The sequence below is a fragment of the Mus caroli genome, unplaced genomic scaffold (assembly GCF_978045245.1).
Source record: "Mus caroli unplaced genomic scaffold, Mus_caroli_1 scaffold_4, whole genome shotgun sequence".
NCBI classification, from domain to species: domain Eukaryota; kingdom Metazoa; phylum Chordata; class Mammalia; order Rodentia; family Muridae; genus Mus; species Mus caroli.
In genome coordinates, this window is record NW_028227259.1 from 147,007,832 (window position 1) to 147,027,712 (window position 19,881).

Genomic DNA, 19,881 nt, shown 5'->3' on the forward strand with positions numbered 1-19,881 from the left:
GACCAAGTTCAGATCTCCAGAACCTATGCAAAGATAGACAGCGTATAGGCCAGCTAGCTGAGCTGTCCTCTGACCTGCACACATACATACATGCATACATACATATGTAATTACATATACACACATCATATGCACACAATTTTTAAAAGTACCTAATATTAGGGTGTTTTCCACCTTGGGTACTTTGTGGTTTCAGAAGCAAAGTTACTCTTTTGAAGTAGCTCCAGGGACTTAAGTAACATGACACTTACCTTAGAAGAACATTCTTTTTGAAAACGAAAACAAAACAAAAAAAAACCCATGTATTTATTACTGTGCATGTGCGCGCGCACACCATGATGCACCCTTCTACCACGCAGGCAGGTTCAGGGAACTGAACTTGCGTTGTCTGTCAGGCTTGCCCGCAAGCACCTTTGCACAGGGCACCTCACCTGCGCATGCACAGGGCACAAAAATTCTTGAGGCTAAGTCTACAGTGTTTGCCTCTGAAGATCTTCCTTCTCTGCCCTTTTGTTTTGTTCAAACTCAGCAGTAAATGGTGGGTGTCGTGCGGTTCCCACAGTGGAGGGACTCCCCTAGGGCCCCTCTGGCTTGTCCCGCATGGCCTGCCCTTTGCAGGCGTCCTTCTGCGTCAGGGCAGTGGGTCAGGGCCTCGTGTTTCCGAGAGGGACTTTGGATTCCACTTCTCCTCCCTCTCCCCAGGAAAGTTCCATCATCTTTGGCTCAGCTCCTGCCAGTGTCTCCTATTGTATGTGTGTCACAATTACGGGGCCCAGCCATTTCCTTCCTTGTACTTTGTCTTGTTTTCTGCCCCCCCCCCCCCGTCTTGGGGTTTGTAATTCCCCTTTTCTGTGTGGTCCAGCGTGCCCGGTGTCCTGCACCCTTCTGGCAGGCTGCTGCCTCCGCAGCCCGGCCCTGGCTCTAGGTAGGCCCTTCTGACCCACGAGTGGTCTTCCTCCACATCCAGGACTTCTCGGGAGGAAAAGGTTCCATCCTGGACTCACATGTCTTCCTCTTTCTTGTTTTTGTTTGGTTTTGGTTTTTTGGTTTTTCGAGACAGGGTTTCCCTGTATAGCCATGGCTGTCCTGGAACTCACTTTGTAGACCAGGCTGGCCTCGAACTCAGAAATCCGCCTGCCTCTGCCTCCTGAGTGCCGGGATTAAAGGTGTGCGCCACCACGCCCGGCAGATGTCTTCCTCTTTCTTGAATTACTCCTCTTCGTTTTGTTAAGGAACATTCTTCACTTACTTCCTGAGAAAGGGTCCAGGAGAGGCATTGAAAAAGGCCCCCTAGCCAGCCTGGTGATTTGGTCCCTTTTGAAAACACAGTTGAGGAACTGGAGATTGAGCTCAGGAGTTAGCATGGTAGGCAAGTACTTGACCTAGAGTCCCTTCACTGCATGCTCTTGCTCGGACCTCAGCTTCCCGAGTAGCTGGGATGACAACCCTGTGCCCAAACCCAGGGGGCTGGGGGGCGGGGAACAGAGTTCAACTTCAGGTACCAGTTCTCCCCAGTGTCCTCAGGGTGCATTCCCTGGCCTAAAACTCCCCAGTTACTCTAGGCTGACTGGCCGGTGTGTCCTAGGGACCCTCCTGCCTCCTGCCTCCTGCCTCCTGCCTCCTGCCTCCTGCCTCCTCAGTGCTGGGATTACAAGTGCCAGTCACCACACCCAGCTTTTTGATGTATGTTCTAAACATCAATTTCAGATCTTCATACTTCTGTGGCCAGCACTTTACCAGCTGTGGTACCTTCACAGCCCTGGCCCTGGCAGCCCTTGCAGACTATAACCCTCCACCCCCAATTTGACAGTACTGTTCCCCTGAACCCAGCAGTTCTAGGGTCTCCACACTGGCTGTAAGGCCGGCACTGGAATAAAGTGACCAGAGAGACCCTGACACTGTCAAGGTGTTGGGGATGGGGTGTGGTAGTCCTCCTTCATTCAGATTTCTCTGTTTGAAATCTGCTCACAGTAACATGCCGAAGTGCAGTGGAGTTCAAAGCCTCCTTCAGCTGCTTAGCAAGTTCGAGGCCAGCTAGAGAGATAACCTGAGGCCCTCGAGAAGATTAGCATGCTCCCTCCCCTGTATAAATGAAAGAAAGAAAAGAAGAAGAAAGAAAGTAAGAAGTGACTGCCCTGGACACCTGAGCCAGGCAGCAGTGTTTCTCGGCATGTCTGAGGAGTCAAGCAAGCCAGGCTCCAGGGTGTGGCCCGGGCTGTCACAGGGCCAGCATGAGATTATCAAGGTTGCTGCTGGAACAGGCCAGGGCCAGGCCAGTCCCCAGAAGCCGACTGGCACTACAGCCTGCAAGCTTCATCACTGTCTTCAGAGTGTGTTCACCACTGGGCGGGGGGCGGGGGGACTCCTGAGGCTCTGCTCGGATTTCCTCTCTGTTGTGTGAGACAGGGTCTCTCATTGGCCAACAGCAACTTACTTGACAGTGACAGGCATAAGTTTATTCAGCTCTGCTCCCTGTATGCAGACTCCATCACACCCTCCAAGCCGGCCCTCCACCAAGTCCTGGCTCTCTGGCTCCAGAGTGGAGCCAGTCAGTTTTTGGGGGGACTGAGTCCTGGGTTCCCCACAGGGAGGGCTCTGCCTTCCCTGGAAGCAAAAGGCTCCTCCTGAAGGCGTGTGACTCCCCTGGAACAGAGCAACCTGGCAGGTTGTTCTTCGTTGTTCACTGTGGTTCTGTGAGGACGGCTTTTAGGGACGGGTTTGTTTTGGTTTTGTTTGTTTGGGTTTTAAAGGCAGTCAGTCTTGCTGCTATAGGCTGGTCTGCAGGCTCTAACCCTCTTGGCTGTTCACCCTTGTGAATTTCTCCTCACTTGGCCAGGGATTCAGCTGATTCCGCAGTTCCAGTGGTCATTTTAGGGCTCTGAGACCTGAGCCCCAGCCGCAGGATGCCTTGCCTCAGGAGCAGCTCTCTCTCCTTGTAGCCTGCTTGCAGGGGTTGTTCAGGGAGGTGGATTGAGAAAGCATGCTGTTCTGCCGTCTGCCCCGCAGAGGCTGCTGGGAAACCGCCATTACAGACTCAGGACTGGAGTGCTCGTTGCACATCCCAGCTGTGGCCACACAGGGATCACTCACTGGCAGGAGCCAGGCTAAAGCAGCTGAGGTTGCCTTCTCAAGTGGGAGAGGGGCATAAATGTATACTGAGCCCAGAGTCTCACACATGCTAGGCAAGCCCTCTGCCACTGACCACACCCTAGCCCCTCTCTTCTAGATAAGTGCTCTATCACTGAGCTACATTCTCAGACTCTTAATTTTTTTTTTTTTTTGGAGGGGGAGGACGGGGGTCAGTGGGGACAAGACAGGACTGAGTCTCAATTCCCTAGGCTGGACTTGAACTCATTTCGTATCCCAGACTAACCTTGAGCTATAATCCTCCTGCCTCAGCTTCCCCAGTATCTGGGACAACAGGCCTGCAACCATCAGGTCGGTCTCTTGACTTTTCCTGTGGGCCACACACACGAAGACCTTGACTCTGAATTTTGCACGTGCGAGTGAAAGTGTGCAGGACACCTCCTCAGGAGCAGGTGGCATGGACTCGCTGTCTGTGCCCACCATTGCTCTGTGCCCTTAGAACGGGCAGGGAGACTGCGTACACCCAGGATTGATGCTCACCATCTCCTTGGCTTCACCCAAGGGAAGCGCCCCTAGCCCGCCTCCACCTATGCTGGGTGTCCATGGCCTGTAACTAGGAGCTGTGCTGTGTTCCCTAGTGACTTCTCAGTCCCATGGCCACCAGTGAGACTTGATGTCTCTTGTCTTGGGGTAAACTCTGAGGTCATTATTGCCCGGGCCTAGGGCAGGATTCCGTGCTCCCCCAGGGTGGCACTGCTTGGTGACTCTCCAGTGACGAGCTCTCGAGAGCCCCTATGCCACGTTTCTCTTGACCATGCTTTGTTCCAAGTCTGGTTTTGAAGCCTGGCTCTTAAAAAAATCTTCATTCATTTGGTTGGTTGGTTTTTAAGGCAGGGTCTTACTGTCATGCTTTGGCTGGCCTCGAACTCACAGAGATCTGTTTGCCTCTGCCGCCTGCGGGCTGACATTCAAGGAGAGCTATGCACAGAGAAACTTGATTTTTGCATGTGTGGACACTGGAGTAAAATCAGGTTTATATTTTAGATTCAGAATTAAATTCAGACTGGTGTGGTGTGCATGCCTAGGACACACACGCACACACGCACACGCACGCACACGCGGGGCCATGCGGGGCGTTCCCAGCCATCCTCGGTTTCACGATAGGAAAAGAGAATCAAATTCAAGCCAGCCGTGCGCAGTGCACTCAGAAGAGTGCGGCAGGAGGATGGCGTGTTTGAGACCAGCCTGAGCTACATATCAAGACCCCCTTTTAAAAAGAAAAGGAACCACAGAGAAATTCATGGTTTCTCTGCTCTAGGCAAGGCCTCTCAGCCTGCCCACGGGACTCTCTTGTGTAGTCAAGCCTTGGCTGGGCCTGCAGACACGGGGCAGGGAGGAGGCCACCAGAAATTACCAACAGAAATCACCAGGTTTTTTGAGGTGGTCAGAAGGTGAAGAGAACATGAACGCTTAAACTAGAGACTTTAGGGTCCTATATGGTGTGCATCCCTCCTTCCTACAGAAGGGTTGTGACCCCAGAAGGAGTCCATCCTGCCACCAGGCCTCAGCAAGCTTTTGCTGACCTTGCTGAGACCTGAGCAGCTCTCAGGAAGAGGGAGATGGACCAGCAGCCACCCACCGGGTCACACCCCAGGCCTGAGGGACACTGTGCAGGCAGAGGGCAGCCATGCCAGAGAGCAGTGGCCTGACACTTGTCATTTGCAGCCACAGTGTTGGTGGGATGATGTGACAGGCTTCCTGCGGTGAGGGCGGAGGCAGGGTACAGAACTAACAAGGCCTCCACCCGAGGGCTTCAGAGCTGCCTTACTTTTCCCTATTTGAAAGGTTTTATTTTTTAACTTTTATGTTGCATTGTATTTATTTGGGGTGGGGTGGGGGGGCATGTGTGCGCACGTGCACGCACGCGTGCGCCTCCTGTGTGTGTGTGTGCACCACAGTTTACATGTGGAGGTCAGAGGACAGCCTGTTGGGGGCACTCCGCCATGTGGAGCCCCAGGGTTGGACTCAGGCAGCCTGCTTTGGCAACAGTCATCTTCCCATGCTGAGCCATCTAAAGGGCCTACTAGAACCTCTCCTAATCACTTAGCTCACTCATCAACCAACCAGCCAAAGCCCTGGGTTCCAGGTGGTGCTGGCCGGGTTCTCTTATGCACAGCCCACAGCTGCGCTGTCCTAGCCGGTGGTAGGTCACAGTGGAGCTGATGGCCCGGGGCTGAGAAATCTTATGTGCTCCCTCTTCTGCCAGCCAGCAGACCTCCCCACAACCCACCTCACCCCCACCCCCGACCCCTCCACAGCATCTGTTTCAAATTCCCTCGTGTGGAGTTACTTGCCATCCAAGCCTGTTCTCGGGGCGCCATCTTGTGGTCACTTTTATGCTAGCCATGCTTTTACAGCCAGAGCAGCGTGCCTTTGCTGAAGCAGCTGAGGCTACTCCTTTCTTGCTTATTAGAACCTCTTGGCCTGGGGACTCGGCTTCCTACAGCTTTGGACTTGGCCTCAAAGGAGTAAAGCTTGTCTGCCCTCTCTTGGGTTCTTTGGTTGTGTTTCTCCAACTTCCTGAAGCTGATCGGCCCAGTGTTGTTGCCAGTAGGGCAGAAATAACACCTCCATCCATCATCCGTGGTGATTTGGAGACAGGGTCCCCACCCAGAACCCTTCCTCTCAGGGTCTCAGACTGACTGTGTTCTTTTCTTCTCTTTAGTGTCCCCAACTCCTGTCCAGCAAGTCCTCGAGGGGCTGGATCGTCCAGTTATCGCTTTGTCCAGAATGTGACCTCCGACCTTCAGCTGGCCGCAGAGTTCGCTGCGAAGGCCGCCTCCGAGCAGCAAGCAGATGCGTCTGGTGGAGACAGCCCCAAGGTCTGACCTCAGACATGCTGTGGGGACCAAGACTCTAAAGCAAGGGTCCTGAGGGTGGCTCCGCTGGGGTATTCAAGGTTGCAGCACATGGCTGCGTTGAAGGATCCATCTACCCATGTCAGTTCCCAGACGTGAGCTTTGCCATTGCAGTGAGCTGGAGTCCTGTCCCCAACCCAGGACTTCTTGTTCCACCCACTGCTAGTGAGACATTTTCAGAGTTTAATAGTCTTTAAAACAAGTGACACATTTGTCTGTCTTTTCTACCCACCCTGTTCTATACGTTTTTCAAGACAGGTTTCTCTGTGTTACCCTGGCTGTTCTGGCACTTGCTCTGTAGACCAGGCTGGCCATGAACTCACAGATCCACCTGCCTTTGCCTCCCCTATGCCGAGATTAAAGGTGTGCGACACTAGCGCCTGCGCCACCCACCGCCCTCTTTTGATGGTACTGGGAATCAGACCCAGGAGTGAGTCTTCAGAGCCTATACCACCAATCCTCTTTTTGCTTTTTATTTTGGGATAGAGTCTCACTAAGTAGCCCCAGCTGGTTTTGAACTTGTGACTGTCCTGCCTCCACCTCCTCAATAGTTACCTGTGCCACCAGATCAGCGACAATTTTTTTTTATAACTGTGTCTTTGTTCCTTTCTGTCTGGTAGCTGATAGTGTGCTGGGGAGTGAGAAACTCCAGGATTCAATGATTCAAAACCTGTTTTCTCTCCAGTGAGGTGGGACTTGGGATGTCTTCTGTTCCTTTCCTTCCTCCATGTGTCTGTTTGCACGCACTTGCATATGTGCAGCAGTGCTAGCCCACACTGTGTCTTAGCTCTTTTCCACCTTATCTTTTGAGGCTGGTGCTCCCCCTGTAGACTTCGGGCAGCCAGTGAGTCACTGGGATTACAGTGTGTAACATCAGGTCTTTTATTTCTCACGGGTGCCAGGGATCCAAACTCGGGTCTTGATGCTTGCATGGCAGGCAGGCTCTTGATGCACTTAGCATTTCCCCAGGCCCTTGATTTTGCTTACTGCTTTTTTGAGAGACTCCAGTAGCTGAGGCCAGCCTAACACTCAGACATGCTGCGGCCACAGAGATGCAGCACACCTGGCCAGAGGCACTATTCTGAATTCTTTTTGTTGTTGTTTGGGGTTTTTGAAACAAGGTCTCAACCATAACCCAGGTTAACCTTAAAATCAAGGTCGTCCTGCCTCAACCTTCCAATGGCTGGGACCAGACGCAGTCAGTTCATTGTCCCATCGTTCAGCAAGCATGAGATGGATGAGGCAGGCCTCCAGGGTGACTTAATGCAGCAGCCACTTTGGTCTGCATTGGGCTTGGGTGGCCTGGGTCGGGGGATTCTATCCTGCTCCCCAATCGCTCTGTTTTATGTGAACTCTGCCCTCCAGGACGAGTCGAAGCCACCGTACTCCTATGCGCAGCTGATCGTGCAAGCCATCTCCTCAGCCCAGGACAGGCAGCTAACACTAAGTGGCATCTACGCCCACATCACCAAACATTACCCTTACTACAGGACTGCTGACAAGGGCTGGCAGGTGAGGCCCTGGGAGCCTGGGCAGACTCCGTGCTTAAGTGTCACAGTACTTTGTGGTGTTCCAGAGCCATTGGAGAGCTGGTTTCGTTTCGTTTTGTTTCTGTATAAAGGTCTCGTGTAGCCAAGGCTTGCCTCAAACTTATGTACCCAAGGATGGCCTCCCGTTCCCCAAGTGCTAGGACTGCAGGCATGCACCGCCATGCTGAGATTATGCGGTGCAGGGCTTCATGCACTATGACCTCAACTGCATACACACACATCATTTCATGCAGCAGTTCCCATGTGACTTCTGTGCACGTTGTCTGTGTCAGAGGCAGTGAGGCCTCCTCCGAGTTACACATACGTGGTACAGACGGAGCCATTTGACTCTTTACTTTGTAATTAGCATTCTCTCCTGGCTAACTCACCCAGAAGAACCTTTTGTTTCTTTTCCTTTGATGCAAGGTCTCTTGTAGCCCAGGCTGGCTCTGAACTTTCGGTGTAGTGATCAGCGAACCTCTTGTATCCACTTCCTGAGTGCTGACATTACAGAGTGCACTCACCATGCCTGTTTCATCTTGTGCTGGGGGCGGAGCCCAGGGCTTCCTGCGAGCTAGGCCAGCACCACACTAATGGAACCACAGCCCCCAGGTCCACAAGGCTGACCTTGAACTCATGATCCTCCTGCCTTGGCCTTCCAAGCACTGAGGAGACTGGCATGACCTCCCACACCCAGCTCTCGGGATATGTGTTGAGCCGGGCCAGCCTCGGCTCTACTCCATTCCTGGCTTGGTCCTGTACACTTGTCTCTTTCTTCCACAAAGAGCAGTGAAGGATTTTACTGTGTGAAGTTTGAATAGCAGAAGCTACCCTGTGCCCTATGCATTCCCTGGGAGGGGTGGTCACCTGCAGCCAGGTGCCTGTCACCAGGTCTCCCTCTGGTGGCTGTGACCCACACATGTCTCTCTCTGTCTCCTACAGAACTCTATCCGACACAACCTCTCTCTTAACCGCTACTTCATCAAAGTCCCTCGGTCCCAGGAGGAGCCTGGGAAGGGCTCTTTTTGGCGAATAGACCCTGCCTCCGAAGCCAAGCTCGTGGAACAAGCATTCCGAAAGCGGAGACAGAGAGGTGTCTCCTGCTTCCGCACCCCCTTCGGGCCTCTGTCCTCACGGTAAGCTCCCTGGCAGTGTGTAGAGGCTAGACCCCCGGGTCTCAGCAGTGGGGGAGGCTTGGTACTAGAGGACTGTGGTCTGTTCTATGGAGCACGAGTTCCCTTTGACTCTGGCTTTTCTCTTTGCTGCATTTCCCCATTAACTCATTTGTTACTTTACATCCTGAACCCAGCGTCCCCTCCCTCCTCTCCTCCCAGTCCCTCCCTCTCCCCTCCCTCCTCTCCTCCCAGTCCCTCCCTCTCCCCTTCCCTCCTCCCCTCCCAGTCCCTCCCCTCCTCTCCTCTGCTTCTTGATGCAGTCAGTGAGGTGGCTGCTGACTGACTGCTTCTGTGGTGTATGTAGGAGGCTGAGCCAGCTATAACCTGTTCAAAGGGCAGGGTACCCGAGCTTTCACTGAATGGCCAGAGGCTCCCCTGCTGATGTTGGAACTTTAAGCTCCCTCTTCTATTAATGGAGCAATGTTGGGAGCATAACTTGTCTGCTGGAAGCAGAATTGGATGGACAGACCCCACCACTAATAGCTAGCTCCACTGGGTTGTGCACCTGCCTGGCAGGTAAAGGCCATTTGGACAGCTCTCTCTGACCACGTGTGGTCCACAGGAGCTGGTACTTCTAAGGACAGCTGTTGAGTCTGCCTGTGGTCACCAGCAGATGAGAGACTCCTGACTAACATGGGTCAGGTGGTAGGCACTCTCAGGACTACAGGACAGCAGAGCCTAGTGCTTCTGTCCCAGTGTCACACTGAGCCTAGGAGGGGCTTCTCAGATAGGAGTGCCTGCATCTGCACTAGTCATCCTTGTGGTCATCCAATAGCAGTCTAGGGTTTGTGTAGTACTGGGATTCAGTCAACAGCCTCATCCTGGTAGTAGGGGCTTTACCACTGAGCCACAAGCCCAGCCCCCTGCTGGAGGATGTAAGGCCGGGCCTGCCCTCTACTGCTGAGCTGCGCCCCAACCCTGTTTGTTTCACCTTTCACTCGGAGTTAGAGTTGTCCAGACTGAGCTTCAGACCCTCCAGCCTCTGCCTTCCAAATAGCAAGGATGACAGGCCAGCATTGTCACACCTGGCTACAAGCTTTTTCTTTTGACATAGGCTGAGCCGCCTCCTGGAGGGTGGCAGGACCTTTTATGCCGTATGTACTGCAGAATGTGCGGTTGCTAGGAAGCAGTCCTTCCTCTACCCCTCAGCCTGTTTAATGGGCACCTTCCTACCCAGCTCCCCACTGCGTGGAATAGCAGTGCTGGGTCTTCATCACCAGGGAGAACCTTAGGGAGATAAGGGAGAAGCTCCTGCAAGTACAACGTGGAGACATGGGGAGATGTGAGGCGCATCCCAGGAGGTGCAGGCAGACATGTGAGGTGCACCTTAGAAACTGTTCAGCAGAGGTTGGGGGGGGGCCTGTATTCATAGACTCACTGGCTCAGATGTCGGGGCAGGCATAGGATGTCTCACAATTGTTGAATGGGGTGTGGGGGGGTGTGGGGCTGGGTGGGGGTGTGTGGGTGCCTTTACCTCCTCCATTATAATGTGCCACCTTGGTGTGTCCCTTTCTCTTCTCAGGAGTGCTCCAGCTTCACCCACCCACCCAGGACTGATGTCCCCTCGTTCCAGTGGCCTGCAGACCCCAGAGTGCCTGTCTCGGGAGGGCTCCCCCATTCCACATGATCCCGACTTGGGGTCAAAGTTAGCCTCTGTTCCAGAGTACCGCTATTCCCAGAGTGCCCCAGGTAAGACACAGGTTCATCCTCTTCCCGGATGTGGCAGACTGGGTGCCGCCTATCCACATCACTGTCCTCTATGTCATCCTGCAGGCTCCCCTGTCAGCGCCCAGCCGGTGATCATGGCTGTCCCTCCCCGACCTTCCAACCTAGTGGCTAAGCCTGTCGCCTACATGCCAGCTTCCATAGTGACCTCACAGCAGCCCTCAGGCCACGCCATCCATGTGGTCCAGCAGGCCCCTACCGTCACCATGGTGAGGGTGGTTACCACCTCTGCCAACTCAGCCAACGGGTACATCCTGGCTAGCCAGGGCTCGACCGGGACCTCCCACGACACAGCAGGCACAGCCGTGTTGGACCTGGGCAATGAGGCTCGAGGTAATGTGACCCAGCACAGTTGTCACTGTTAGGCAGGGTGAGCCCGGGCCAGCAGGGAGGTGGGACTTGGTTACTGTCGTCCTAGAGTTTAAGACAGTGTGGCTTCCCCCTGGGGACTTAGTTCTGCCGTCACTGACAGGGCTGTGCATTTAAACTTTGTTTTCATTCAAAGAAACAGTCAAGATGCAGTCCTAATTTACTTATTTAAAAGATTGGTTGTTTTTTTGTTGTTGTTGTTGTTTTATTCTGTGTATATGGGTGTTTTGTGTGCCGTGTCTGTACTACAGTGCCTGAGGAGGCCAGAAAGGGGCATCAGATACCCTCAAACTGGAGTTGACAGTTGTGAACCACTATATGGATGGGCTTAACCACTGGACCATCTCTCCAGCTGTTTATTTATTTTTAGACAGTGTCTCAGTATGACACATACTGGGTGGGCTGGCTTCAGACCCACTGTCACCTTGCCTTGGTACTGCTGAGATTACAGACAGACATCTCATGCCTATGTCTCATCTCCTTCCTAAGGAGCTATGTGTAGACATTGGCGATACACTCAGTTTTGTGAAAGGCAGCCTCAGAGCTCTCTGGGAAGTGGTATCTCTTGGCCGTTATTCCCACTGGGGACTCAGTTTCAGTGTTATCTGTGTACCTTAATGTTGTCATTATGGAGACTGGCTCTGCCTGATGGCACAGGCTTGTTCTCCCAGCTCCTACAGAGGTGGGGCCAGCTTGGGCTGCGCAGCAAGCTGAAGGCCAGCCCGCGTAACTTAACTAGACTTTGTCTTTAACAATTAGAGGGGGTGGAGTGGGGCTGGGGATGACCCTCAGTGACAGAGACCCAGCGAGCATGTAGCCTTATGTTCAATCCCTGGCACCACTAGGAAATGACATCTTGGCAAAAGAGACAGTCGCAGCCCTAACAGCAAACTGTCTCATTCCTGACAATACATTTTGCCTCGCAGCCTAAGTTTGGGTCAGTTGTAGTTGAAGTTATAATTATGATTTTTTTAATTTTCACTTTGTTTTTGGTGTTTGTGACAAAGGCTCGTGAAGCCCGTACTGACCTTGAACTCACTCTGTAGCCAAGGATGACTTGAAATCCTCGGTCCCCCACCTCCATCCCCAGCACGTTCTAAAGCCCTGTTGATTTAAACATATCTCCAAGGATTATCCTAGGAAGGCCTCTCCCGGTGCTGCCCCATTCCCTGCTCCTCAGCCAACTTCATGCTGGGCATTGGTGGGACTCGGTGGCTGGGGCCACATGTGCTTCTGACTGGCCGTCTGCCCCACAGGTTTAGAAGAGAAGCCCACCATAGCATTTGCCACAATCCCCGCAGCCAGCCGAGTTATCCAGACGGTCGCCAGCCAGATGGCCCCAGGAGTCCCCGGACACACAGTCACCATCCTACAGCCGGCTACACCAGTGACTATCGGGCAGCACCACCTTCCGGTCCGGGCTGTCACTCAGAATGGAAAACACGCTGTACCCACGAATAGCTTGACTGGCAATGCTTATGGTGAGGCCCCAGCCTGTTCAGCCTGAGCCCAGCACCAGGGACCCACCCTGAGGCAGCACAGCTCAGGGGAGCGCCTGCTTTGCCAGTCCACTCGGTTCAGTGTCCTATGCACCTGCTGTGTGCCAGGACTGAGACCATGCTCGGGAAGGCATACTGGTCCGGTGACCCCATGTTGGCTAGGATGGAGTGGAGGTCAGAGGAGGAAGTCAGGCTGCCTATGGGGTGCTGGTGGCTAGGTCTCTCTGCACCCGGGCATGGCAGTTATTTTTCTATTTGCTATAATAAAATATCTGTTTCCAAAAGCAATGGAAGGAAGGAAGGAAGGAAGGAAGGAAGGAAGGAAGGAAGGAAGGAGGCATGGTAGCAGTCAGGGAGCAGAGGGAGAAGAAGCTGGTCCTTAGCTTGCTTTCCACTTTAGTCAGTCTTGGAAGCCAGCGTAGGACGGTGTCACCACAGCCAGCGTAGGATGGTGTCACCACAGCCAGGATAGGTCTTCCCTTTTGTGACCCTGATCTAAAGCCCCTCACAGACAGACCCAGAGGTTTGTTTCCATTGCAATTTTAAATCCCACTAAAGTGATGTAAAGATTCGGCATCACAGAGGCACAAGAAGGGAGGGAGGGACATCCTCAGGGTGACAGAGGCAGCAAGGAAAAGGGCCCTGAGTCGAGTCGGGTGTTGGGTGTCTTACTCAAACTTGCTGTCGGCGGGGAGAAGGAGTCTGTGTGAGGAACGGGCAGAGAAAGAACTGTGGCTCTGGCTTTGCTGCTCAGGTCAGTTAGTGGTCAAATAGTGGTGACCCTTAAGTAACCTCTTCTTCCTACCGCCAGCCCTCAGCAGCCCCCTGCAGCTCCTGGCAGCCCAGGCAAGTTCATCCACTCCAGTGGTCATCACCCGAGTGTGCGAGGTAGGGCCTGAGGAGCCAGCAGCAGCCGTCTCAGTAGCCGCTAATGCAGCGCCAACCCCAGCTGCCTCCACTACCACATCTGCCTCTTCCAGCGGAGAGCCCGAGGTCAAGAGGTCCCGGGTAGAGGAACCCGGTGGGACAGCCACCACACAGCCCACAGCTATGGCAGCCACCGGCCCTCAGGGCCCAGGGACCGGCGAGTGAAGTGTCACCTGCAGGAAGGTGGAGTGAAACTCACGCCACAGGAGCCCTAGTGGCCAGCAGCTACATTCAAGGACCGAGTGGAAAAGCCCATCACAGCCTGCAGCCCTCATGTGGGTGGCCGCCGCACTCGGACAGTTTCCTTTTTATCTCCTGTCCTCCCATGGTTTGAAACAAACACATAAACACATTCAGACAACTTGATTGTATGAATCTGGGGGTTCTGTGTGTTTATTTACCCCTCTCTCATGCCATCGCCTCTCCCTGGTTCTTGGGGGAGAAGGTCTATCTAGCCCAGCTCCTCAGGAATGGATCCCAGGCAGCGCCCACAACAAGAGCCTGAGCCCCAGGCCTGGACAGAAGCACAGTGCAAACCCAGGCTCCTCTCTCTGAGAGTGGGTCCACGGACTTCCTATTTGTGACTGATCTGGGAATAGACCAGAAAACAGAATGGCAAGATCTTTCCAGTCACAGGCTAGGATACAGAGCCCTCTCCCCAGAAGTGACAGAGACTGTGGCATTAACTGGGGTCAGGGAGATCTGCTTTGGCTTTGGACCCTAAATATTTCTTTCAGCTAAATATGGAATCTGGGCTTATCTCAAACCTGAGACACACAGAGCAGACCATGTGTCTTTCAGGTTCCCTTTTGTAGGCAGCCAAGCAACAACAGGCCCTGCGCTCGGCCACACCAGGCCCTGGTGAACATGCCGCTCTCCCTGATAACTCCAAGAAGGATGGGCGGCTCCCACATTGATGTATCAAAGAGCTCTGGGTTGAAAGTCAGCCCAGGGCCAGTGCCCACAGCACTGAATGAGTCGAGAGCTGCAAGCTACAAACGGATCTCCAGGGAAGCCTGAGCCAGCTCCAAGGGAAGTCGGTCAGCCACTTGCTCAGCAGGGAGGGTGATGGATGATGGATGGTATGCGGCAGGAAGACAGCCGAGGATCTGGGTGGTGATCTGCTCACACCGTCTCCTCATTCCCACCCACCCCCATTCCAGTTAACTGAGAACCCCAAGACCTGTCCAGTTTGAAAATGGAAACCCTGTTTTCTACCTGACCGTTATCCTCTGGAAAGGAAACCACCTCTCCGGACAGTAGTCGGTGCCAAGTTTGATTGCAGTGCAGCAAGAACCAAAGCGTGGGGTCAGCTGAGGACTGGGACGCCCGGGGAAGGTCCCTTTGCATGCCGGACAAGTGACCAACAGCACTTTAACATACACCACACCAAGTCTCGTGAGCAGGAGCCATCAAATGTTTCTCTCTGTGAGAATGAGAGTTGATTTTATAGAAGCAGTCATGGGGGCTGTGCGACAGGAAACTTCAAGGCAGCCAGAAACTCAGTGTTGGTCCTCCTAGAGGGTGGTCGGTAAGCAACTGGCAACAACTTGGACAGAGCCCCAGGAGAGACGGCCCTGTCATTGGTATCAAACCACCCACCAGCCAGCCGCCTTCTCTGCCTGGTGCCAGTCAGAAGAGGCCCGAGGGCCCTGTGGGCAGAGAGCAGGCTGGACAAGCTGCATTTGCTGGAAGGGACTCCAGACCTGGAGGCTGTGGTCACAGGAGAGCAGATGACCGGGATGGATAAGTCCAAGCTCCGCTGTATGGCTGCTGACATTGAAGCCACCAATGCCCCCCACACATCAGGGACCAGTGCGGAGCACCTGCCTCCTCTCTTGAGCTATCTCCCAAGCTCCCCAGCCAGTCATTTCTCTAGTACTCAGCTTCAAGCCAGTGTTTTGGAGGTCTCCTGCCTGTTGCCTGGAAAGGTTCAGAGAAGTGGGGCTGGTGTGATAGTGGCTGGGGGAGGGGTTGCCCCTCAGAGTGGGCAGAGGGCTGGCTCTGTCTCACATCTTCCCTTGGTACTGGCATGAATTTCTCTCTGTGTGTGCCTGGTGTGAGCGTGGCGTTGGGGAAGAACGAATGGGGTGGAGATCTGAGTTGTGTAGTGGGCTGAGGTGACAAGGGACATTGGTGCCAGCTGCTGATCTTTCCCTCCATCACCCTTTACTCCAGGGCTGTCCATGGTCACCCTCCAAGGCAGATTAAGATTGTAGATGGTCAGCAGGTTGCTGTTCCGGTTCCTGAAACGTGGGCTCCATGCTCTGAGGCAGATCTTCACCGTTAACGGGGGCGTGGAAGGGTATGGAAAGAGAGTGAGAACACACACTGTCCCGGTACACGGCCTGAAGGCCCGGTTGGACAGCCTGAGCTACAAGGAGGCTAGACTGGCACTGCTGCTCTGCAGAATGGGTTTGGTCATCCACTGGGCAGAAGCTGGCGCCAGCTTCTGCCCACAACCCATAGCCATAGACCCCAGAGCGCCAGTGCTCAGGTCAGGGATGCACAGATAGCCAGAACTTGCTCCCACGAGCTCTGAGTCAGGAGGGCCATGTCCATCCACTGTGTGGCCCATGGCTGGCAACCCTGGAGCCACCCACTAAGCCCTGGGTTAGGGGAACAGTTCAGGAACAGATGTGAAGCCTTTATAGACAAGGGAACCTCTTGGGCAGTGGTAAAACAGTGTAAGGTAGGGGTTAAAGGTCAGTGATATGTAAGAACTCCTTCCCCATAGAGAGAAGCGGGTGGACTGTTACTGTTCTTCCTCAGAACCCTCAAATTTCCTAACACCCACGTGACATTGCTCACCCAGTCCCCCCCTTCCCCATCCGACCTGCACAGTGCCTGCTTAGAATAAGTCAGAAAGGGGTGGCATCTCAGCTCTAGTGAAAGGTCCCTCATGTGTGGGAAACATTACATCCTGGCCAGGAGAGGCAAAGTCACCTCAAATGGCCACAGGGTACCCCGAGGCTAGGTCGGGGGGAACAGAGCGGCCGCCTAGATCCTCGTCTCCGGTCTCTCAGAATACCTCTGCTTAGAAGCAATATTAAAAAGGATAAGTCGGGCTGTTCCAAAGATTGCCACTGCAAACACCGCTTCCCTCCAGAGCAAGCCCTCTGACAGGGACTTTGGCTAGCTGGGCCGGGTGGGCGGGGCAGAGAACAGAGGCCTTCCACCTGCTGCTTCAGTCCTGCTCCCCATTTAATGCCTCCTTTCATCTTGGGAGTTCTCTTGAACTCAGGGTGGGTCTTGCACCCACCTGCTTGTTGGGCTCTGGATTGTTTTTTTTTGCTTTGCTTTGCTTTGGGTTTTGTTTGTTTGGGTTTGTCCTGCAAGGTGAGCTAGGCCAGTGCTCTACCACTGAGCTGTACTCCCAGCCATTTTGATTTTTTAAACTTGAGATGGGACTCACAAAGCTGCCCAGGCTGGCCTTGAACTCCCAGTCCTCTTGCCTCAGCTTCCTGAATTTCTGCGGTGATGGCCTACACACTACCATGGCCCAGCGCTGTTTGCGTTTTGTCTTTTTTTGTTTGTTTCTGTACCAAAAGCTGCTACACTGGTGACACAGCAGGGTGTGGCCTAGGTGCCCCCACAGACTGGCATACGGCACGCGTCTCTCTCTGCCCTCCCTACCCCTAAAGTCACAGCTGCTTGGCAGGGACATTTTTGAGCCAACCGCAGACGTTTCCTTAGGAAAAGTAGTTTTCTACCCATGGCAAAGAGCGAAAGCCCCCAAGTGGTCCTGCACGCTCCTCTGCACCGCCCCACTGCTCCAAGGGCCCCTCTATCAGGCCTCAGCTCTGCTTCAGGGAACATTCTAGAACCTGCCCACCACCCCCCGCTTTCCCCATGGGCACGGGGCATAACAGCCTGGGCAGGGCTGTCCCACAGACGAGGCCAGCCGCATGCCTTCTCTAGAGGTACCACCTGGGCATGAGGCAGGACAGAGGATGCTCGGAGGGAAGAAGTGGCCAGCTAGAGGGAGAGCAGCTTGGTGAGAGCTAAGGGGAGGTGAGCCGGTGGGACTGGAGGCTGAGGGTTGCCCTCACAGCTGGTGCCGAGCCGGCAGTGGTAAAGATCCCTCAATGAGGAGTCTGTCTGTCTGTCTGTCTGTCTCTGTGTGTGTCTCTCTCTCAAAATACTTAGAGTACTTCAGTCACAATGGAAAGCATGTGTTTCTGTACTTGGGCTAAGCTGTCAAACACAGGCTGCCTAGGGCCCCCAGGACCTCTTCCCTTAAGCCCTTGTCTGTGCGCACACACACGCATGCACACGCACACGCACACACACACACCTGCCTTGTGAGAGTTGGAGGATTAGAAGGGCCTGCTGCTTTACCTCTGGAATTCTGTTCCTGTGACTACTCACAAGGTGACCATTGTGGAGGAATCTGGGGCCCAGGCACCCCAAAAGCCTGAGTGCAGACAGTGGCCAGGTGTGGTCCACAACCCCGTATGTGAAGCACTTGCCACCATTAGAGCAACCTCAGCAGTGTCCCCTGCGTCCCTGGGACTGGCTGACTCTGAGCTCTATGATCCCACTGAGTGTTCATGTTCTCTGTCCTGTATGTGTCCAAATGGCACCTTGGCTGAGTCTGAATTCGCTGGCTTAGAACTTTTGTTTTTAATTGGTAAAACTGGGAATTCAAAAATCGAATAATTTCAGTTTGGTCCTTCTCTCCCATGGTCTCCTCTTCCGTCCTTCCTGGGTGGGAGGGGCATTTGGGATCCCTGATAATACCTTAGCTTGATTCCTAGGCTGAGAAAAGGTGGTGGGGTGGGGAGGGGTGACCCTAGCTGTTTTCCAGGTCTCTCCTTGGATTCTGCTGTGTTCTGGGAGGGCGGGCAGCAGCTGTGCACGTGTGAGGGAGGGGCTAAAGCCAATAGTGAGGCGGTTCTTTTTCTTAACTGAATGATAATTCTGTAAAAGTAATTGGGGGAGGGTCTTCAGGGAGTATGTGTGTGTGTGTGTGCGCGTGAGAGCATGTGTGATTTTGTTTTGTTTCATTTTTTACAGTGGCTGTCAAGTATTTTCATGATATGTTTAACAAGTAGTGCTTTAAAAGCAGTGGTACCCAATACAATGGGAATCCGAGTTCCAGAGATGGGACGTGCCCCACCTCAGTGAGCGAAGGTCCCACTCTGGAGGCAGGGGTAAGAAAGGCCTGCGGACCCACACACCAAGCAGCAACACCTGGGCGTTCATTTCAAACGGGATACAGTATTTTTTTATAACAGAACCATCCTTTTTTTAAAAAAAAAAGTTTTGACACCTGAATGTGATTTCTAACTATTATTAGACGTTAATGTTTTAAAGCTATAACAAAGTGGAAATTTCTACTTTCTTTTTCATTCATTTGAACTGTTCTTTTATCTATTCGGTTGTTGTATGTGGGTGGGGAAGCTCTGTTTTCTCCTCTTAGCATTTGTTTCTATAACCAGAAATAAAAATTATATATTAAAGTGATGTACCCAAGGGTATGAGTGGTCCCTCGGAGTGGGTAACTGTGAAGGGCAGACCAACAGATAGCCTGGACATGCGCTCCTGCTCCTGGTCCCCTGGTGTTTCCTTGCATACCTCCCAGGTGCGCAGTCCAGGAAGCCATGGGGTCAGGTAGAGTCCTGCAGGTGCCTGAGCACCAAGGATGCAAGATGGTGTGCAGATGGCAAGAGCTAGCCCATCTCTCCCTGACTTTTGACACAGGTCCACCGCTGGGCCAGGGTGTGTCTGCAGGTGCCTGTCTGTCCTAGTTACTTGCCAGTGTGTGAAGAAACACTGTGACAAAGGGGGTGGCATTTAATTTGCAGCTCACAGTTCCAGAGGGTTAGAGTCTATGACCATTGTGGCAGGGAGCGTGGCAGTAGACAAGCAGGCATGGGGTTGGGGCAGTAGCTGAGAGTTTACATATTGAGATAGCCGCTGCAGGACAGAGTTGAGCTAATGGGGAATGCCGTGGGCACTTGACTGCAGGCCACACCCCCTAACCCTTCCCAAACAGGTCCACCAACTGGGGTCAAAGCATTCAAGTCTATGAGCCCATGGGAGCCATTCTCACTCAAGCCACCACCCCGTGGGGGCTGCCTCAGAGCCCCTGGCATTCATCCTGACACTCAGCCAGGTGAGAAACAACCCACTTGTCCCTTTTCTCTGTGTACATGTTCTTGGGTGTGACTGCACCTGTGTGTATATTTGTGTGGAGGCAGCAGACAACCTCAGCTGCTGTTCCTCGAGTGGGGTGTGTGTTCACATGTAGCGGCCTAGGCATCCATACACTGGCCACAGGAGATGTGAGCAGATCAGAAGACAACCTTCAGGTGCTCACCCTCACGGCTACTTACTTAGATACTCCGATCTCCACTTCCCCAGTGCTGGGACAGCAAGTGTGGATTTTATTTTTATATGGCCACCCAGGGATGGAACTCAGGTACTCATGTTCACTTTACCAGCTGAGCCGTTTCTACTTCTGCCCGTTTCTCCCTGGAGCCTTGCTTATTCTAGGCCATGAGCACTAGGTATTGACAAGAGCCAGAAAGACACGGGTCCAAGTGTCTTTCCCACTGTGACAGCTCCTCAGTCTACTACCAGTTTCCTTTTTCTGTGTGTGCAATAGGCACCCATCTGCCAACCCAAATGGGTGAATGGTGCCAGG

At 53.4% G+C, this 19,881-nt stretch overlaps 1 protein-coding gene across 1 annotated transcript in view; it reads left to right on the plus strand.

The window, feature by feature from the left end:
• Positions 1-18,698, plus strand: part of Foxk1 (forkhead box K1) — a 63,723-nt gene extending 45,025 nt beyond the window's left edge. Inside the window, exons 3-9 of the mRNA XM_021162477.2 lie at positions 5,813-5,969; positions 7,371-7,517; positions 8,477-8,670; positions 10,232-10,398; positions 10,483-10,767; positions 12,060-12,284; positions 13,114-18,698. Coding sequence (XP_021018136.1) covers positions 5,813-5,969; positions 7,371-7,517; positions 8,477-8,670; positions 10,232-10,398; positions 10,483-10,767; positions 12,060-12,284; positions 13,114-13,394 — 1,456 coding nt within the window. The 3' untranslated portion in view covers positions 13,395-18,698. The remainder of the gene's footprint in view (positions 1-5,812; positions 5,970-7,370; positions 7,518-8,476; positions 8,671-10,231; positions 10,399-10,482; positions 10,768-12,059; positions 12,285-13,113) is intronic.
• The last annotated feature ends 1,183 nt before the right edge of the window (positions 18,699-19,881 follow it).